A 20,372-nucleotide genomic window follows, 5' to 3' on the forward strand; every position below is an offset into this window, starting at 1 on the left:
GGGGGAGGGGAACGCGGGAAATCCGGAAATAGCGGGAAAAGGGGGAGGGGAAGAGCCACGATCGCGGCTCCGCTTCCGCCTGCGCCGCCTGGCCCCGCCCACCGCGCTCCGCCGGAAGGGGCGGGGCTAAGAGCGGAAGTGCGCCGGGGAACCCGGAAGTGGAGGCCGGGGAGGATGGCGGAGGGGGTGAGGGAAAGAGGAGGTGTTGGGGGGGGGGGGAGCCCCATAAACGGCACCGGGGGGGGTCAGGTGACCACCGGAAGGGTCAGGTGACCTCGGGGGGGGGGCAGGGACCCCTCCGGTACCGTCCGGTCCCATTTCCCCCCCCCCCGGGGCTCACAATGCCGTGTCCCGACCCCTCCCCCCCCCCCCACCCCGCAGATGGACGTGTCCGAGGGCTGCCGCCTGCCCGTGCTGCGCCGTAACCAGGACAACGAGGATGAGTGGCGTGAGTGGGGCGGGGCTTGAGGGAGGGAGGGCTCTGATTGGACGGGAGGGTGGAGGGGGAGGGGTTTGTGGGTGGGGCGGGGCCTGACGCGATGGAGGCGTGGCTTGTGGGGTGGGGTTGGAGCTTGAATGTGCAATGAGGGGAAAGGGGGCGTGGTTTAGCGCACAGGGGGCGGGGCCTGCATCGAAGGGGGCGTGGCTTGTGGAGTTGGAGCGTGATTGAAGGAATAACGATGAAAAGGGGGCGTGGTTTGGAGCCGAAGGGGGCGTGGCCTGTCTCGATGGAGGCGTGGCTTGCGTGGGGTTGGAGCTTGATTGAACGCGGAGCGCCGAAAAGGGGGCGTGGTTTAGCTCGCAGGGGGCGTGGTCTGCCTCGGTGGAGGCGTGGCTTGTGGGGTGGGATTGGAGCTTCAAGGAGCAGCGATTGAAGGGGGGCGTGGCTTGGAACGAAGGGGGCGTGGTTTGGAGCCGAAGGGGGTGTGGTTTGGGGGGTGGGGCGGAGCCTGCCTCTATGGAGGCGTGGCTTGTGGGGGGGTTGGAGCTTGAAGGAGTAGCGATTAAAAGGGGGCGTGGTTTAGCGTGCAGGGGGCGGGGCCTGCTGGATGGAGGCGTGGCTTGTGGGGTGGAGTGGGAGCTTGAAGGAGTAGCGACGAAAAGAGGGCGTGGTTTGGAACAGAAGGGGGCGTGGTTTAGCGAGCAGGGGGGAGTGGTCTATCTCGATGGAGGCGTGGCTTGTGGGTGGGGTTGCAGCTTGACGTAGCAAGGGAAAGGGGGCGTGGTTTAGCGCACAAGGGGCGTGGCCTGCGGATGATGGTGTCCGCAGGGTCCTAAAGGCAGCACACGCCCAATGGGGGCATTGGGGGCACATTGGGGGGCAATGGTTGGGTTTGGGGGGGCCCCCCCCGGGTCCATCCCATGTTGGGGGTCCGGGGGGGTTGGATGGGGGTGTCCCCAAATTGAGGTGGTGACCCCCTCATTGTGACCCCCCAATTGTGACCCCCCATTGTGCCCCCCCCATTGTGACCCCCCCCCATTGTGACCCCCCCATTGTGCCCCCCCATTGTGACCCCCCCATTGTGACCCCCCCCATTGTGCCCCCCCATTGTGACCCCCCATTGTGACCCCCCGTTGTGACCCCCTCATTGTGACCCCCCCATTGTGACCCCCCCATTGTGACTCCCCATTGTGACCCCCCCATTTTGCCCCCCCCATTGTAACCCCCCCATTGTGACCCCCCCATTGTGACCCCCTCATTGTGACCCCCCATTGTGACCCCCTCATTGTGACCCCCCCATTATGACTCCCCCTTTGTGCCCCCCCCATTGTAATCCCCTCATTGTGACTCCCCCATTGTGCCCCCCCCATTATGACCCCCCCATTGTTCCCCAGCGCTGGCCGAGATCCTGAGCGTGAAGGACATCAGTGGGAGGAAGCTGTTCTACGTGCACTACATTGACTGTGAGTCAATGGGGGGGCATGGGGGGCATCACCCCCTATATGGGGGGGGCATGGGGGGCATCACCCCCTATATGGGGGGGACATGGGGGGCATCAACCCCCATATGGGGGGGCATGGGGGGCATCACCCCCATATGTGGGGGGGGGCATGGGGGGCATCACCCCCCTGATGGGGGGGACGTGGGGGGCATCACCCCCTATATGGGGGGGACATGGGGGGCATCAACCCCCATATGGGGGGGCATGGGGGGCATCACCCCCATATGTGGGGGGGGGCATGGGGGGCATCACACCCCATATGGGGGGATATAGAAGGGCTATGGATGGGGGGGGTAAGAGGGGATATGGGGGTGCGAGTGCCCCTCCATCACCCCATGTGTGCCCCTTGGTGTGGGGTGGGGACATAGAGGGGCCATAGGGAGACATGGGGTTCCATAGAGGGACATAGAGGGGCCATAGTTGGACATAGAAGGGCCATAGGGTGCCATAGAGGGGCCATAGGGGCCATAAGGTGCCGTAGGGGCCATAGGGTGCCATAGGGGGGCCATAGGGGGACATAGAGGGACCATAGGGAGACATAGGGTTCCATAGGGTGCTATAGGGGGGCCATAGAGGGGCCACAGGGTGCCCTAGGGGCCATAGGGTGCCCTAGGTGCCATAGGGAGGCCATAGGGTGCCCTAGGAGCCATAGGGTGCTATAGGTGTCCATAGGGTGCTATAGGTGTCCATAGGGTGCTATAGGTGTCCATAGGGTGCCATAGTGTGCTATAGGGGTTCTATAGGGGTGCCATAGGGTGTCCTAGGTGCCATAAAGTGCCATAGGGGGGCCATAGAGGGCCATAGGGTGCCATAGATGGGCCCTAGGGTCCATAGGGTGCCCTAGGGGTCCATAGGATGCCATAGGGTGCTATAGGTTGCTATAGGGGTGCCATAGGTTGCTGTAGGGTGCCATAGGGATGCCATAGGGTCCCATAGGGTCCATAGGTGTCCATAGGTGTCCATAGGGTCCCATAGGGGTCCGTAGGTTGCCATAGGGTCCCATAGGGTCCCATAGGTGTCCATAGGGTCCCATAGGTGTCCATAGAGTGCCATAGGGGTGCCATAGGTGTCTATAGGTTGCTATAGGTCCCCCCCCTCCCCCCTCCCCCCCCAGTCAACAAGCGCCTGGACGAGTGGGTGACCCAGGAGCGCCTGGACCTGCAGCGGGTGCAGGGACCCCGCAAGGAGGCCAAGACCCCAACCAAGAACGGGCTGCCGGGGTCACGACCCGGGTCACCTGACAGGGACACGGTGAGGGGGGGGGGGGGAGGGGGGAGGGGAGGGGGGAGGGGAGGGGGGAGGGGGGGGAGGGCACTGGGAGGGGGGAGGGGAAACTGGGAGGGGGGAGGGGGGCAATGGGATACAGGGATTGGGATGAGGGATACAGGGATGGGGGAGGGGAAACTGGGAGGGGGGCAATGGGATACAGGGATACAGGATGGGGATGCTGGGATATGGGGATGGGGATGAGGGATACAGGGATGGGGGATGGGGGCAATGGGATACAGGGATGGGAATACAGGGATACGGGAGGGGGGCAGGGAAACCGGAGCCGGGATGGGGATGGAGGATACAGGGATGGGGGAGGGGAAACTGGGATGGGGGATGGGGGCAATGGGATACGGGGATGGGGATGAGAGATATGGGGATGGGTTCACAGAAACCCGGAGCTGGAATGGGGGCAGGGAAACTGGGATACGGGATGGGGATGCGGGATGTGGGGATGGGGATGAGGGATACAGGGATGGGGGCAGCACCGGAGCCAGGAGGGGACCCTGGTACCCAGGGGTGTTCCTAAGGTTGGGAGCAGGGATGGGGACAGAGCCTTGGGGGGACACCCAGAGCCCCTATGGCAGCTTGGGGGAGTCCTCAGCCCTGCTATGGGGCATTTGGGACACCCCAAACATCTATAGGACATTGGGGCCATCCTATAATCCCTATATAGGACCCTGGGGACAATGCAAACACCTCTATAGGGCCTTGGGGACATCCCAAACACATCTATAGGACATAGGGGACAACCCAAACACCTCTATAGGACATTGAGGCCATCATATAATCCCTATATAGGACACTAGGGACATCCCAAACACTTCTATAGGACCCTGTGGCCATCCCATGACCTGTCTATAGGACCCTGGGGACATCCCCAGCCCCTCTATGGGGCATTGGGGACATCCTATTATCCCCCCATAGGACACTGGGGACATCCTGATTGCCTCTATAGGCTCTTGGGGACATCCCAAACACTTCTATAGGACCCTGGGGACAATGCAAACACCTCTATAGGGGCTTGGGGACATTCTCAGCCCCTCTATAAGACACTGGGGATATCCTCAGCCTCTCTGTAGGACACTGGGGCCATCCCAAACACCTCTATAGGACTCTGAGGACATCTCCAGCCTCTCTATAGGACATTGGGGAGATCCCAAACACTTCTATAGGACCCTGGGGACGCCCCCAATCCCTCTATAGGACACTGGGGCCATCCCGAATGCTTCTATAGGGTCTTGGGGACATCCCAAACACCTCCATAGGACATTGTGGACATCTCCAGCCCCTCTATGGCACCATGGGGACATTTCTAGCCCACGTATAGGACCTTGGGGATATCCCTAACCCCTCTGTAAGGCCTTGGGGACATCCCCAGCCCTTCTATAGGGCACTGGGGACATCCTGAATGCCTCTATAGGGCACTGGGGCCATCCCAAACACCTCTATAGGGCACTGGGGACATCCCAAACACCTCTATAGGGCACTGGGGCCATCCCAAACACCTCTATATGGCATTGGGGACATCCCAAACACCTCTATAGGACATTGGGGCAATCCTGAATGCCTCTATAGGGTCTTGGGGACATCCCAAACACTTCTATAGGACTCTGGGGCCATCCAATGACCCCTCTATAGGACATTGTGGACACCCCAACCCCTCTATAGGATACTGGGGCCATCCTATGATTCCTGTATAGGACCCTGGGGACACCCGCAACCCCTCTATAGGGCATTGGGGCCATTCTATGATCCCTATATATGACCTTGGGGACATCCCCAACCCCTCTACAGGACATTGGGGCCATCCCATGACCCCTCTATAGGACATTGGGGACATCCAATGATCCCTCTATGGGATATTGGGGACACCCCCAGCCCCTCTATAGGATATTGGGGCACCCCAACCCCTCTATAGGACATTGGGGACACCCCCAACCCCCCTATAGGACATTGGGACCATCCCATGACCCCTCTATAGGACCCTGGGGACATCCCCAGCCCCTCTATAGGACCCTGTGGCCATCCCATGCCCCCCCTATAGGCCCCTGGGTCCCATCTCTGCCATATGGGGCTGGGGGGGGGTTATGGGATGGGGGGTTTGGGATTTGGTGGCACCCCCATTGGCTCCCCCATAGGGCCCCCCCATCCCCCCCCCCCCCCTCACCTCCTCTTCCTCCCGGCACAGAGGAAGAGCCTGGAGCTGGCGCTTCCCAGCGGGAAGAGCATCCCAGTTCCACCAGTGCCACCAGTGCCACCAGTGCCACCAGTGCCCGTTCAGATCACCCTCCGCTTTCACCTGCCCAAGGAGAGCGAGGCCGAGCCCCCCCCGCCCGGCGCCCAGCGCCCCACGGTAACTGGGGCCCCCCATAGCCCTTAATGGTCCTTAATGGTCACCAGTGGTCCCTAATGGTCCCCAATGGTCCTCAATGGTCCCCAGTGGTCCCCAATGGTCCCTAATGGTCCCCAATGGTCCCCAATGGTCCCTAATGGTCCCCAGTGGTTCCCAATGGTCCCAATGGTCCCTAATGGTCCCTAATGGTCCCCAGTGGTTCCCAATGGTCCCAATGGTCCCCAATGGTCCCTAATGGTCCCCAATGGTCCCCAATGGTCCCTAATGGTCCCCAGTGGTTCCCAATGGTCCCAATGGTCCCTAATGGTCCCTAATGGTCCCCAGTGGTCCCTAATGGTCACCAGTGGTTCCCAATGGTCCCAATGGTCCCTAATGGTCCCCAATGGTCCCAATGGTCCCCAATGGTCCCCAGTGGTTCCCAATGGTCCCAATGGTCCCTAATGGTCCCCAATGGTCCCCAATGGTCCCCAATGGTCCTCAATGGTCCCTAATGGTCCCCAATGGTCCCTAATGGTCCCCAATGGTCCCTAATGGTCCCTAATGGTCCCCAATGGTCCCCAATGGTCCCCAGTGGTCCTCAATGGTCCCTAATGGTCCCCAATGGTCCCTAATGGTCCTCAATGGTCCTTAATGGTCCCCAATGGTCCCCAATGGTCCCCTAATGGTCCCAATGGTCCCAATGGCCCCAATGGTCCCCAATGGTCCCTAATGTTCCCAATGGTCCCTAATGGTTCCCAATGGTCCCCAATGGTCCCAATGGTCCCTAATGGTCCCCAGTGGTTCCCAATGGTCCTTAATGGTCCCCAGTGGTTCCTAATGGTCCCAATGGTCCCTAATGGTCCCTAATGGTCCCTAATGGTCCCCAATGGTCTTCAATGGTCGCCAGTGGTCCCCAATGGTCCCCAGTGGTCCCTAATGGTCCCAATGGTCCCCAATGGTCCCCAATAGGGTCCTGTCCCCAAGGGGTGTCCAGTTTAGTCCCCAAGGGCTCTGGTCCCCAGTTATGTCCCCAATAGGTCCACAGTAATGTCCCCAGTGGGTCCCATCCTGTCTCCAATGGGTCCCCAGTTATGTCCCCAATGGGTCCCATCCTCTCCCCAATGGGTCCCATTGCTGTCCCCAGTGGGTCCTATTCTGTCCCCAATGGGTCCCCATTACTGTCCCCAAGGGGTTCCATTGCTGTCCCCAATGGTCCCCAATAGGGTCCTGTCCCCAATGGGTCCTGTTCTGTCCTCAATGGGTCCCTATTGCTGTCCCCAGTGGGTCCTATTCTGTGCCCAATAGGGTCCTGTCCCCAATGGGTCCCATCCTCTCCCCAATGGGTCCCTATTGCTGTCCCCAGTGGGTCCTATTCTGTGCCCAATAGGGTCCTGTCCCCAATGGGTCCCCATCACTGGTCCTGTCCCCTATGGGTCCCATCCTGTCCCCAATGGGTCCCCAACCCGGTCCCCAAGGGCTGTTACTGGGGTGATGCTGGGAAGCTCTAGGGGCTACTGGGGCCATACTGGGAGCACTGGGATGGATTGGGATGAACTGGGATGGATGGGGGTGAACTGGGATGGATGGGGGAGAACTGGGATGGATTGGGATGCAGTGGGATGGATGGGGGTGAACTGGGATGCACTGGGATGGACTGGGATACACTGGGATGCACTGGGATGAACTGGGATGGATGGGGGTGAACTGGGATGAACTAGGATGAACTGGGATGGATTGGGGTGAACTGGGATGCACTGGGATGCGCTGGGATGCATTGGGATGCACTGAGATGCACTGGGATGAACTGGGATGAACTGGGATGCACTGGGATGAACTGGGATGTACTGGGATGAACTGGAATGCACTGGGATGCACTGGGATGAACTGGGATGAACTGGGATGCACTGGGATGAACTGGGATGAACTGGGATGAACTGGGATGGACTGGGATGAACTGGGACACACTGGGATGTACTGGGATGAACTGGGATGCACTGGGATGAACTGGGATGAACTGGGATGGACTGGGATGAACTGGGATGCACTGGGATGAACTGGGATGAACTGGGATGAACTGGGACACACTGGGATGTACTGGGATGAACTGGGATGCACTGGGATGAACTGGGATGAACTGGGATGAACTGGGATGCACTGGGATGCACTGGGATGAACTGGGATGTACTGGGATGAACTGGGATGCACTGGGATGCACTGGGATGAACTGGGATGCACTGGGATGTACTGGGATGAACTGGGATGAACTGGGATGAACTGGGATGCATTGGGATGGACTGGGATGAACTGGGATGCACTGGGATGCACTGGGATGGACTGGGATGGACTGGGATGAACTGGGATGCACTGGGATGTACTGGGATGCACTGGGATGCACTGGGATGGACTGGGATGGACTGGGATGAACTGGGATGCACTGGGATGCACTGGGATGCACTGGGATGAACTGGGATGCATTGGGATGGACTGGGATGAACTGGGATGAACTGGGATGAACTGGGATGCACTGGGATGCACTGGGATGCACTGGGATGAACTGGGATGAACTGGGATGCACTGGAATGAACTGGGATGAACTGGGATGAACTGGGATGAACTGGGATGTACTGGGATGTACTGGGATGAACTGGGATGGACTGGGATGAACTGGGATGAACTGGGATGAACTGGGATGTACTGGGATGTACTGGGATGCTCTTGTTCCAGAAGCGGAAGCTGGAGGTTGTGTCTCCGGCCACTCCTGTCCCTGCAGCCACTGAGACGTCACCAGCGTCAGTGTTCCCACAGGTGAGCCCAGTAACACCAGTAACACACCAGTAACACCAGTAACACACCAGTAACACCAGTAACACACCAGTAACACACCAGTAACACCAGTAACAGACCAGTAACACCAGTAACACACCAGTAACAAACCAGTAACAAACCAGTAACACCAGTAACACCAGTAACACACCAGTAACACCAGTAACACACCAGTAACACACCAGTAACACACCAGTAACACACCAGTAACACCAGTAACACACCAGTAACACACCAGTAACACACCAGTAACACCAGTAACACCAGTAACACACCAGTAACACACCAGTAACACACCAGTAACACCAGTAACACACCAGTAACAAACCAGTAACACCAGTAACACCAGTAACACACCAGGAACACCAGTAACACACCAGTAACAGACCAGTAACACACCAGTAACAGACCAGTAGCACCAGTAACACACCAGTAACAGACCAGTAACAAACCAGTAACAGACCAGTAACACCAGTAACACACCAGTAACACCAGTAACACACCAGTAGCAAACCAGTAACAGACCAGTAACACACCAGTAACACCAGTAACACCAGTAACACACCAGTAACAAACCAGTAACAAACCAGTAACACCAGTAACAGACCAGTAACAAACCAGTAACACCAGTAACACCAGTAACAGACCAGTAACACACCAGTAACACCAGTAACACACCAGGAACACCAGTAACACACCAGTAACACCAGTAACAACCCAGTAACAGACCAGTAACACCAGTAACAAACCTGTAATAGACCAGTAACACCAGTAACAAACCAGTGACAGACCAGTAACAAACCAGTAACAGACCAGTAACAGACCAGTAACACCAATAACAGACCAGTAACAAACCAGTAACACCAGTAAGAAAGCAGTAACAGACCAGTAACAAACCAGTAACAGACCAGTAACAGACCCGTAATAAACCAGTAACACACCAGTTAAAACACCAGCAACAGCTACTCAGTACCACCAGTGAGCCCCTAGTAATGCACCAGTAACACCAGTAACGCACCAGTAACACCAATAACACACCAGTAACACCAGTAACACACCAGTAAGGTCTCAACCATCACTAACACAGACCCCACCTCCTCTCCCAGTAACCCCTTGGGGGGGGGGGGGGGTATTTGAGGGGGTATTTAGGGGGGTATTTGAGGGGGGGTATTTAAGGGGGGTGGTATCGGGGGGGGTATTTGGGGGGGGTATTTGGGGGGGTATTTAGGGGGGGGGTATTTGGGGGTATCAGTGTTCCTGACCCCCCCTCCCCCCCCCCAGAACGGCTCCGCTCGCAGAGCAGCAGCTGCACAGCCGGGAAGGAAACGGAAATCCACATGTTTGGGAACGGATGAGGTGGGAACGGGAATGGGGATGGACATGGATGGGGATGGACATAGATGGGAATGGGATGGGAATGGGGATGGGAATGGACATGGGATGGGAATGGGGATGGACATGGATGGGGATGGATGGGAATGGGATGGATGGATGGGGATGGCCATGGGAATGGAGCAGGATAACAGAATCCATCCTTAAAGAGAGAAGCTAAAGCAGGGGAACTAGTGGGATAACAGAGGGAAAAGCAGCCTTGAAACAGGGAATGAGGTGGGAGATGGAAAATAGGGATAGAAAAGGGGGAAACTCCTATTTAAATGGGAAAAGCAGGGTGGGAAAAGAGCCTTGAAATGGGAAAACCAGGGTACAGGATAACGGGAAACCTGGGGTATGGGATAATGGGAAACCCGTGGTGTGGGATAACAGCAGGCACGGGATGTGGGTACCAGTGATGCTGCCCATGCTCACTGCATAGGGGATGTGGTGGCCCTGGTACCATTGCCCCCCTCACCACATAGGATAATGGCAGGGATAGGTGATGTGGGTACCAGTGATGCTGTCCCCACTCACCACATAGGATAACAGGGGGCAGGAGATGTGGGTCCCAGTGATGCTGCCCCCCCCCACTCACCCCATAGCTGATATGTGTCCCATCCCCCCAGGACTCCCAGGACTCCTCAGACGGAGCCCCCCAGGCCCCCCGCATGACCCCTAATGTGGGTCCTGGTCCCATTCCCACCCCATAGCTGATGTGTATCCCATTGCCCCCCCAGGACTCCCAGGACTCCTCAGACGGGGCTCCCCAAGCCCCCCGCATGACCGGCAGTCTGGTGTCCGACCGCAGCCACGACGACATCGTCACCCGCATGAAGAACATCGAGTGCATTGAGCTGGGCAGGCACCGGCTCAAGCCCTGGTACTTCTCACCCTACCCACAGGAGCTGACGGCTCTGCCTGTGCTCTACCTGTGTGAGTTCTGCCTCAAGTATGGGCACAGCCTGCGCTGCCTGCAGAGACACCTGGTATGGACGGGGGGGGACACACAGCACTGATACCATTGGGGACCCCCCATTGATACCATTGACACCATTGGGGGGCAGTGGGTACCCCCATAGCCTCAGGTACAGGCACAGCCTGCGCTGCCTGCAGAGACACCTGGTACGGGGATGGGGGGGGTATTGATACCATTGGGGGGCATTGGGGATCCCCATTGACACCATTGATACCATTGGGGATCCCTATTGAGAGCATTGGGTACCCCTGTGCTGCCTGCAGAGACACCTGGTATGGATGGGGGGGTATTGATACCATTGATACCAGTGGGGGGTAATGGGGATACCCATTGATACCAGGTACAGGCACAGCCTGCGCTGCCTGCAGAGACACCTGGTACAGACAGGGGGGGGCATGGATACCATTGATACCAGTGGGGGGTAATGGGGATACCCATTGACACCATTGATACCATTGACACCATTGGGTACCCCCATAGTGACAAGTACGGGCACAGCCTGCGCTGCCTGCAGAGACACCTGGTACGGGGACAGGGGGCACCATTGATACCATTGATACCATTGGGGGGTAATGGGGATCCCCATTGATACCATTGAGAGCATTGGGTACCCCCATAGCCCCAAGTACAGGCACAGCCTGTGCTGCCTGCAGAGACACCTGGTACGGATGGGGGGGGGTATGGATGCATTGGGGGGTAATGGGGATCCCTATTGACACCATTGGGTACCCCCCATAGCCTCAGGTACAGGCACAGCCTGCGCTGCCTGCAGAGACACCTGGTACGGGGACAGGGGGGCATTGATACCATTGATACCAGTGGGGGGTAATGGGGATACCCATTGACACCATTGATACCATTGAGAGCATTGGGTACCCCCCATAGTATGGGCACAGCCTGCGCTGCCTGCAGAGACACCTGGTATGGACATGGGGGGAGGTATGGATACCATTGGGGGGCATTGGGGATCCCCATTGATACCATTGATACCATTGAGAGCATTGGGTACCCCCATAGCCCCAAGTACAGGCACAGCCTGCGCTGCCTGCAGAGACACCTGGTACGGATGGGGGGGGGTATGGATGCATTGGGGGGTAATGGGGATCCCTATTGACACCATTGGGTACCCCCCATAGCCTCAAGTACGGGCACAGCCTGCACTGCCTGCAGAGACACCTGGTACGGGGATAGGGGGCATTGATACCATTGATAACATTGGGGGGTAATGGGGATACCCATTGATACCATTGACACCAGGTACAGGCACAGCCTGCGCTGCCTGCAGAGACACCTGGTACGGATATAGGGGGGACCATAGATACCATTGGGGGGTAATGGGGGGCAGTGGGGATCCCTATTGACACCAGGTATGGGCACAGCCTGCGCTGCCTGCAGAGACACCTGGTATGGATATAGGGGGTATGGTTATCATTGATACCATTGGGGGGTAATGGGGGGCATTGGGGATCCACATTGACACCATTGGGTACCCCTGCGCTGCCTGCAGAGACACCTGGTACGGACACGGATGGGGGGGCAGTGATACCATTGATAACATTGGGGGGCATTGGGGATCCACATTGAGAGCATTAGGGGGCATTGGGGATCCCCCATAGCCTCAAGTACGGGCACAGCCTGCGCTGCCTGCAGAGACACCTGGTACGGGGATGGGGGGGGGATACAGCATTGATACCATTGGGGGGCAGTGGGGATCCCCCATTGACACCATTAATACCATTGGGGATCCCTATTGAGAGCATTGGGTACCCCTGCACTGCCTGCAGAGACACCTGGTATGGAGGGGGGGGGTATGGATGCATTGGGGGGTAATGGGGATCCCTATTGATACCATTGGGTACCCCCCATAGTATGGGCACAGCCTGCGCTGCCTGCAGAGACACCTGGTACGGGTACAGGGGGGGCATTGATACCATTGGGGATCCCCCCATTGACACTGTCAAGGACTATCGGGGACTCCCATTGAGACCACTGGAGACCCCCCCCATTGACACCATTGGGGATCCCCATTGAGACCATTGTAGCCCCCCCCCCAACACCATTGACAACCATTGGCATCCTCCCCATCACCCCCACCAAAGACCCCTCCCAGAGCATCCCCCCCCCTTTAACCCCCCCTGGGGTCCCCATCCCCCCTGACCCCCCCTTTTATCCCCCCCCCCCCCAGACCAAGTGTGACCTCCGGCACCCCCCTGGCAATGAGATCTACCGCAAAGGAACCATCTCCTTCTTTGAGATTGACGGACGCAAGAACAAGGTAAAACTGGGGGGGGGGGGACCCCAAAAACACACAAATTACACCCAAAAACACACAAATCACACCCAAAAACACATAAATCACACCCAAAAACACACAAATACCACACAAAACACCCCCAAATCCCACCCAAACCCCCCCAAAACCCCTTCCAAACCCCCTAAACCCTTTTGAACCCCCCCAAATCCCACCCAAAACCCTTTGAACCCCCCCAACCCCCCAAAACCCCTTCTAAACCCCCCAAATCCCACTCAAAACCCCCCCAAAACCCTTTTGAACCCCCCATAATCCCCCAAACCCCACCCAAAAAGCCCCAAAACCCCTTGAACCTCCCATAACCCCCCAAACACCTTTGAACCCCCCCAAATCCCACTCAAACCCCCCCTAAAACCCTTTTGACCCCCCAAAACACTTTGAACCCCCCCAAACCCCCCAAATCCCACCCAAAACCCCCCCATAACCCTTTGAACCCCCCAAAACCCCCATAACCCCCCCAAAACCCCTTCCAAGCCCCCCCAAATCCCCCCCAAACTCCCCCAAAACCCCTTTGAAGCCCTCAAAACCCCCCAAAACCCTTTGAACCCCCCATAACCTCCCAAAACCCTCTCCAAACCCCCCCAAATCCCACCCAAAACCCCCAAAAACCCCATGAACCTCCCCATAACCCTTTCAACCCCCCCAAATCCCTTTGAACCCCCCAAAACCCCTTCCAACCCCCCCAAATCCCATTCAAATCCCCCCTAAATCCCCCCCAAAACCCCTTCTAAAACCCCCATAACCCTTTGAACCCCCCCATAACCCCCCCTATAACCCCCCCAAACCCCCTCTGACCCCCCCAGAGCTACTCGCAGAACCTGTGCCTGTTGGCCAAGTGCTTCCTGGACCACAAGACCCTGTACTATGACACTGACCCCTTCCTGTTCTATGTCATGACCGAGTATGACTGCAAAGGCTTCCACATCGTGGATACTTCTCCAAGGTGGGGGGGCAAGGGGGGGTTATGGGGGGGCAAAGGGGGTGGGGGGGGTTGCAAGGGAGGGTTGGGAGGTATTTGGGGGCGGGTTTGGGGGGGTTCAAAGGGGTTTGGGGGGAGTTAAAGGGGTTTTGGAAGGGGTTTCAGGTGGGATTTGGGGGGGGTTTGGGGGAGTATGGGGGGGGGTTAAAAGGGTTTTGGGGGGGGTTCATGGGGTTTTGGGGGTTTGGAAGGGGATTTGGGAGGGATATGGGGGCTTTAAAGGGTTTTTGGGGGGATTTGAGTGGGTTTTGGGGGGGTTCAAAGGGTTTTGGGGGGTTTGGAAGAGGTTTTAGGGGGGTTTTGAGTGGGATTTGGGGGGGTTATGGGGGGCTTAAGGGGCTTTTAGGGGGTTTGGAAGGGGTTTTAGGGGGGTTTGGTGGGGCTTGGGGGAGGTTAAAGGGGATTTGGAAGGGGTTTTAGGGGGGGCTTGGGTGGGATTTGGGGGGTTTGTGGGGGGCTTAAGGGGGTTTTAGGGGGTTTGGAAGGGGTTTTAGGGGGGGTTGAGTGGGATTTGGGGGGGTTCATGGGGTGTTGGGGGGTTATGGGGGGGGTTAAAGGGTTTTGGGGGGTTTGCGTGGGATTTGGGGGGATTGGAGGCGTTATGGGGGGACCTCAAAGGGTTTTGGGGGGTTTGAGGGGGGGTTGTGAGAGGCTTAGGGGTGATTTGTGGGGCTTCAGGGGCTGTTTGAGGGGGTTTGGGGGGTTCGAGGGTTCTGAAAGGGGTTTTAGGGGGTTTAGGTGGCTTTGAGGGCATTTGGGGAGTGTTTGGGGGGGTTCAGATGCTCTTGAAGGGTTTTGAGGGGGGTTGGGAGGATTTTGGGGGGGTTTAAAGGGGTTTTTGGGGTGTTTTGAGTGGGTTTGGGGGTTTCTGAAGGTTTTTGGGGGGTTTCAGGTGGTTTTGGGGGGGTTGGAGGGGGTCAGGAAGGGTCTTTAATGTTTCCATGGGGGGTTTTTGGGGTGTCCCCCCCCCAATTGCCGTTGGTACCTCCCAGGAGAAGGAGTCCACAGAGGACTATAATGTTGCCTGTATCCTGACCCTGCCCCCCTACCAGCGCAGGGGCTATGGGAAGCTGCTCATTGAGTTCAGTGAGTGACCCCCCCACAAAACCCCCTTGGTACCCCCCAAGCCCCCCCAGACCCATTGAGAGACCCCAAAGCTCTTCTAATAATGCTTTGGATGGGGAGAAGGAACCTGAGCATCCTTGGAGGGGACCCCAGTATCTCCTAGGGGGGTCCCCAGCATCCTCTGTGGGGTCCCCAGCATCCCTATGGGGGTCCCCAGCATCCCCTTGAGGGATCCCAGCATCCCGTTTGGGGGTCCCCAGCATCCTTTGGGGGGTCCCAGCATCCCTATAGGGATCCCCAGTATCCTTGGGGGGTCCCCAGCATCCCTATGGGGGTCCCAGCATCCTTGGGGGGTCCCCAGCATCCCTATGGGGGTCCCAGCATCCTTGGGGGGGCCTCTAGTATCCCTTGGGGGGTCCCCAGCATCCCTATGAGGGTCCCCAGCATCCTTTGGGGGGTCCCCAGTATCCTTGTGGGTCCTCAGCATCCCTATGGGGGTCCCCATCATCCCCTATGGGGTATCCCTTTTCCCCCCCCCCCGGTGGTAATGGGTTGGGGTCTCACTGTGGGTACCCCCCCCCCAGGTTATGAGCTCTCCAAGGTGGAGGGGAAGACAGGGACCCCCGAGAAGCCTCTGTCGGACCTGGGGCTCCTGTCCTACCGCAGCTACTGGTCCCAGACTATACTGGAGATCCTGATGGGGCTGAAGGCTGAGGGGGGGGAGCGGCCGCAGATCACCATCAAGTGAGGACACGCCCCCTCCTCCCGAGGCTCCGCCCCCTCCTCCATAGGCTCCGCCCCCTTTAAGCTCCACCCGCCCATTAAGCTCCACCCCCCATTCATTATCATCCCTCCCTATCCCTGCCATTGGCTCCCAGCACTATGGGGAACAGCCTCCTCCCCCTGGACACGCCCCCTCCTCAATAGGCTCCGCCCCCATCCCGTTAAGCTCCTCCCCTCCGTTAAGCTCCGCCCCCCCATTCATTTCCCCCCCCCCCCCCCATCCCTGCCATTGGCTCCCAGCTCTATGGGAAACAGGCTCCTCCTCCTGGCCCCGCCCCTTTCATAGGCCCCGCCCCCTCTCCGTTAAGCTCCGCCCCCATCATTATCCCCCATCCCAGCTCTATGGGGCACTGGCTCCCCCTGGCCACGCCCCTTTCCCTCTAGACTCCACCCCCTCAATTAAGCTCCGCCCCCATTCATTATACACACACACCCCCCCCCCCCCATCCCTGCCATTGGATCCCTGCTCTATGGGGCTATGGGTCCCCCCCATGGACACGCCCCCTTCCCCTTTAAGCTCCGCCCCAATTCATTATCCCCCCCTATCCCTGCCATTGTATCCCCGCTCTATGGAACACTGCCCCCCCCCCCCCCCCCCCCGGCCACGCCCCTTTCCCTTTAGACTCCACCCCCTCCATTAAGCTCCTCCCCCATTCATTATCCCCCATCCCATCTCTGGCTCCTCCCCTGGACACGCCCCCTTCCCCTTTAAGCCCCGCCCCCCCCCCCTGCCATTGGCTCCCAGCTCTATGGCTCACTGGCCCCTCCTCCCGGCCACGCCCCTTCCATAGGCCCCGCCCACAACGAGGCTTACACCTCGAGGCCACACCCCTTTATAGACCCCTCCCCTTTCCCGAGGCCACGCCCCCATCTCCCTACAATGGCAACAGATGGGGGGTGGGGGGAGGAGTTAAAGGGATGGGGGGGGGTCAATGGGGACTTGTGGGGAAGGGGGGGGTTGGGGGGTTATGGGGGGGCCAGGGGGGTTATGGGGGGGTCATGGGGGGTTATGGGGTGTCTAACCCCCCCCCCTCTGCCCCCCAGTGAGATCAGTGAGATCACCAGCATCAAGAAGGAAGATGTCATCTCCACACTGCAGTACCTGAACCTCATCAACTACTACAAGGTGGGGGGGGACACATCACATACATAGGGGGGGACCCACATCCCATACACTGGGGGGGGACCCCACATCTCATACACTGGGGGGTGCCCCATATCCCATACATTGGGGACCCCCCACATCCCATACATTGGGGCAGACCCCACATCCCATACATTAGGAGGGAGACCCCCATATCCCATACATCGGGGGACCCCCACATCCCATACACTGGGGGGTGCCCCACATCACATACATTGGGGGAGACCCACATCCCATACATTGGGGGAGACCCACATCCCATACACTGGGGGGGACCCCACACATCCCATACATTGGGGGACCCACATCCCATACATTGGGGGGTGCCCCACATCCCATACATTGGGGGGGGACCCACATCACATACATTGGGGGACCCCCCACATCCGATACATTGGGGGGACCCCCTCTCCTCCCATACATTGGGGGGACCCTCCCACATCCCATACACTGGGGGACCCCCCCACCTTGTGCCCCCCAAAGTTCAACCCCTAGAGAGGAAGGAGGGGATGGGGGATCCCTAAAGCAGCCCCTATAGAGGACTGAGGGATTGGGGTACCCCACATCACCCTATAGGTGATCCCCAACCACTCCTATAGGATGACCCCCAGTCATACCTATAGGGGTGACCCCAATCACCCCTATAGGGCTGCCCCCCAACCCCCCCATAGCCCGCTCCCCCAGCCCTCCCTATAGGGCTAACCCCAACCACCCCTATAAGGAGACCCCCAGTCAGCCCCATAGGAGTGACCCCAACCATCCCTATAGGGTGACCCCCAATCACCCCTATAGGCCTGCCCCCCAACCCCCCCATAGCCCGCCCCCCAACCCCCCCTATAGGGCAGACTCCCAACTCCCCCTATAGTCTGACCCCCAACCAGCCCCATAGGGTGACCCCGAGGCAACCCTATAGAGTGACCAACCCCCCTATAGTCTGACCCCCAACCACCCCTATAGAGTGACCAACCACCCCTATAGGGTGTCCCCCAACCAGCTCTATAGGGCTGACCCACAACCAAATGTATAGGAGTTACCCCCAACCACCCTTATAGAGGTGACCTCCAACCAGCCCTATAGGGTGACCCCCAACCACCCCTATAGCGTGACCCTCAGCCAGCCCTACAGGAGTGACCCCAATCACCCCTATAGGGTTGACCCCCAACCACTCCTACAGGGTAACCCCAACCACCCCTATTGTCTGCCCCCCAACCACCCCTATAGAATGACCCCAACCAGCTCTATAGGGCTGACCCCTAACCAGCCTTATAGGGTAACACCAACCAGCCCTATAGCCTGACCCCCAACCACCCCTATAGAGTGACCCCCATTCAGCCCCATAGGGTTACAACCCCCCTATAGGGTGACCCCAAGCAGCCCCATAGGCTTACACCCCCGTGCCCCCAGGGTCAGTACATCCTGACGCTGTCCGAGGACATCGTGGAGGGCCATGAACGGGCAATGCTGAAGAGGCTGCTGAGGATTGATGCCAAGTGTCTGCACTTCACCCCCAAGGACTGGAGCAAGAGGGGCAAGTGGTGAGGCCACGCCCCCTGCCGCAGGACACGCCCCCCTGCCGCAGGACACGCCCCCTCCATCGAAACCACGCCCCTTACATTCAAACCACGCCCCCTCCATTCAAACGACGCCCACGTGGTACTTAAGCCACGCCCCTCCCTCAAACCACGCCCCTTCCACCCAAGCCACGCCCCCTCCATTCAAGCGACGTCCACGTGGTCTTCAAACCACGCCCATCCCCTCCAAGCCACGCCCCCTTCCATCCAGACCACGCCCCTCTCTCCAAACAACGTGGTCTTCAAACCACGCCCCCTTCCATTCAAACAACACCCACGTGGTACGTAAGCCACGCCCCTCAATCCAAGCCACGCCCCCCTCCATTCAAACCACGCCCCCGTGGTCTCTAAGCCACGCCCCCATTCTGTTATTAAACACTCAGCACTTGGTCCTTTTATTGCCCGGTGGGCGTGGCTTCGCTCTGGCCCCGCCCACAAGGGGCGGGGCTTGTCAGGGGTCATCGGGGTCAGGGATGGGAGCGTGGATCTGTGGGGGGGAATAAAGGGGATGAATGGGGATGGACACATAAGGGGGGGGAGGGGTCTTGTTCTGACCCACAAGTGTGGGGAGGGGGAGTGGGGACCCACAAGTGTGGGTCTGAAGGGTTCAGATCCTGCCCCCTAAGTGTGGGGCCTGGGACTGGGGACCCCCAAGTGTCAGTGACCCCCAAGTGTGGGTCCTAGGACCTCCCATCCTGCCCCCCAAGTGTGGGTCTGAAGGGTTCTAATCCTGCCCCCCAAGTGTGGGGCCTGGGAGTGGGGACCCCCAAGTGTTAGGGATCCCCCCCAAGTGTGGGTCCTAGGACCTCCCATCCTGCCCCCCAAGTGTGGGTCTGAAGGGGTCTGATCCTGCCCCCCAAGTGTGGGGCCTGGGCTTGGAGACCCCCAAGTGTCAGTGACCCCCAAGTGTGGGATTTAGGGGATCCTGTCCTGCCCCCCAAGTGTGGGGCCCAGCACTGCAAACCCCCAATAACATCTGTACCCCCCACATGTGGGTCCCAGCCTCACCGCCTGTGCGATGTCGCCCCACTGCAGCGCCAGGGTCAGCCCCCCGGGGGGGGGGACAGCATCAGCCCCCCATTCCCTGATGGCATCGAACGTCCCCATCACTGTCACGCACCGGCCCTATGGTGGTTGTGGGGCAGAGTCAATGTGGGGCAGCCCCACAGCTGGCCCCATAGAACGAGGGTGGGGGGTGTTCCCTGCCCCCCAAGTGTGGGGCAGCCTCACCTCATCTCCATGGGGGGTGTCCTCCTCCTGCAGCACCAGCCCCCGGTAGCCATGGGGCAGAGGAAGGTCCCTGCCCCCCATGCGCCGCCCGCGGAACGAAGCCCAAAGCTCTGTGGGGTGGGAAATGTGGGGCAGGGATCAGCAGCCCCACACCTTGCCCCATAGCGGCCCCCCAGCCCCACAGCGCTCCCAGCCCCATAGCGTAGGCCCTATAGAGGCCCCCCCTCGTGCCCCATAGCGGCCCCCAAAGCGGCCTCCCCAGCCCCATAGCAGCCCCCCAGCCCCATAGCAGCCCCATTACAGCCCCAGAGCAGCCCCATAGCGGCCCCATAGCAGCCCCACAGCCCCATAGCGGCTCCTCCAGCCCCATAGCGGCCCCATAGCAGCCCCACAGCGGCTCCTCCAGCCCCACAACAGCCCCATAGCAGCTCCATAGCATCCCCATAACGGCCCCACCGCAGCCCCATAGCAGCCCCATAGTAACCCTATAGCAGCCCCACAGCGGCTCCCCCAGCCCCATAGCAGTCCCATAGCATCACCATAGCACCCCCATAGCAGCCCCATTGCAG

General features: G+C 59.0%; 1 protein-coding gene across 1 annotated transcript; it reads left to right on the plus strand.

Annotated features, from left to right (window-relative positions):
- The first annotated feature begins 53 nt into the window (after nucleotides 1-53).
- On the plus strand, nucleotides 54-18,971 carry KAT5 (lysine acetyltransferase 5). The gene is given in 15 exon segments (XM_034071823.1): nucleotides 54-186; nucleotides 382-448; nucleotides 1,837-1,905; nucleotides 3,058-3,194; nucleotides 5,404-5,568; nucleotides 8,272-8,352; nucleotides 9,652-9,726; nucleotides 10,482-10,730; nucleotides 12,906-12,995; nucleotides 13,835-13,955; nucleotides 13,958-13,974; nucleotides 15,003-15,096; nucleotides 15,660-15,819; nucleotides 16,903-16,984; nucleotides 18,407-18,971. Coding segments are annotated over 15 exon segments (1,554 nt in total). The 5' UTR covers nucleotides 54-174; the 3' UTR covers nucleotides 18,542-18,971.
- Nucleotides 18,972-20,372: the final 1,401 nt, after the last annotated feature.

The sequence above is a fragment of the Melopsittacus undulatus genome, chromosome 22, assembly GCF_012275295.1.
Source record: "Melopsittacus undulatus isolate bMelUnd1 chromosome 22, bMelUnd1.mat.Z, whole genome shotgun sequence".
In the NCBI taxonomy this organism is placed as follows: Eukaryota; Metazoa; Chordata; class Aves; order Psittaciformes; family Psittaculidae; genus Melopsittacus; species Melopsittacus undulatus.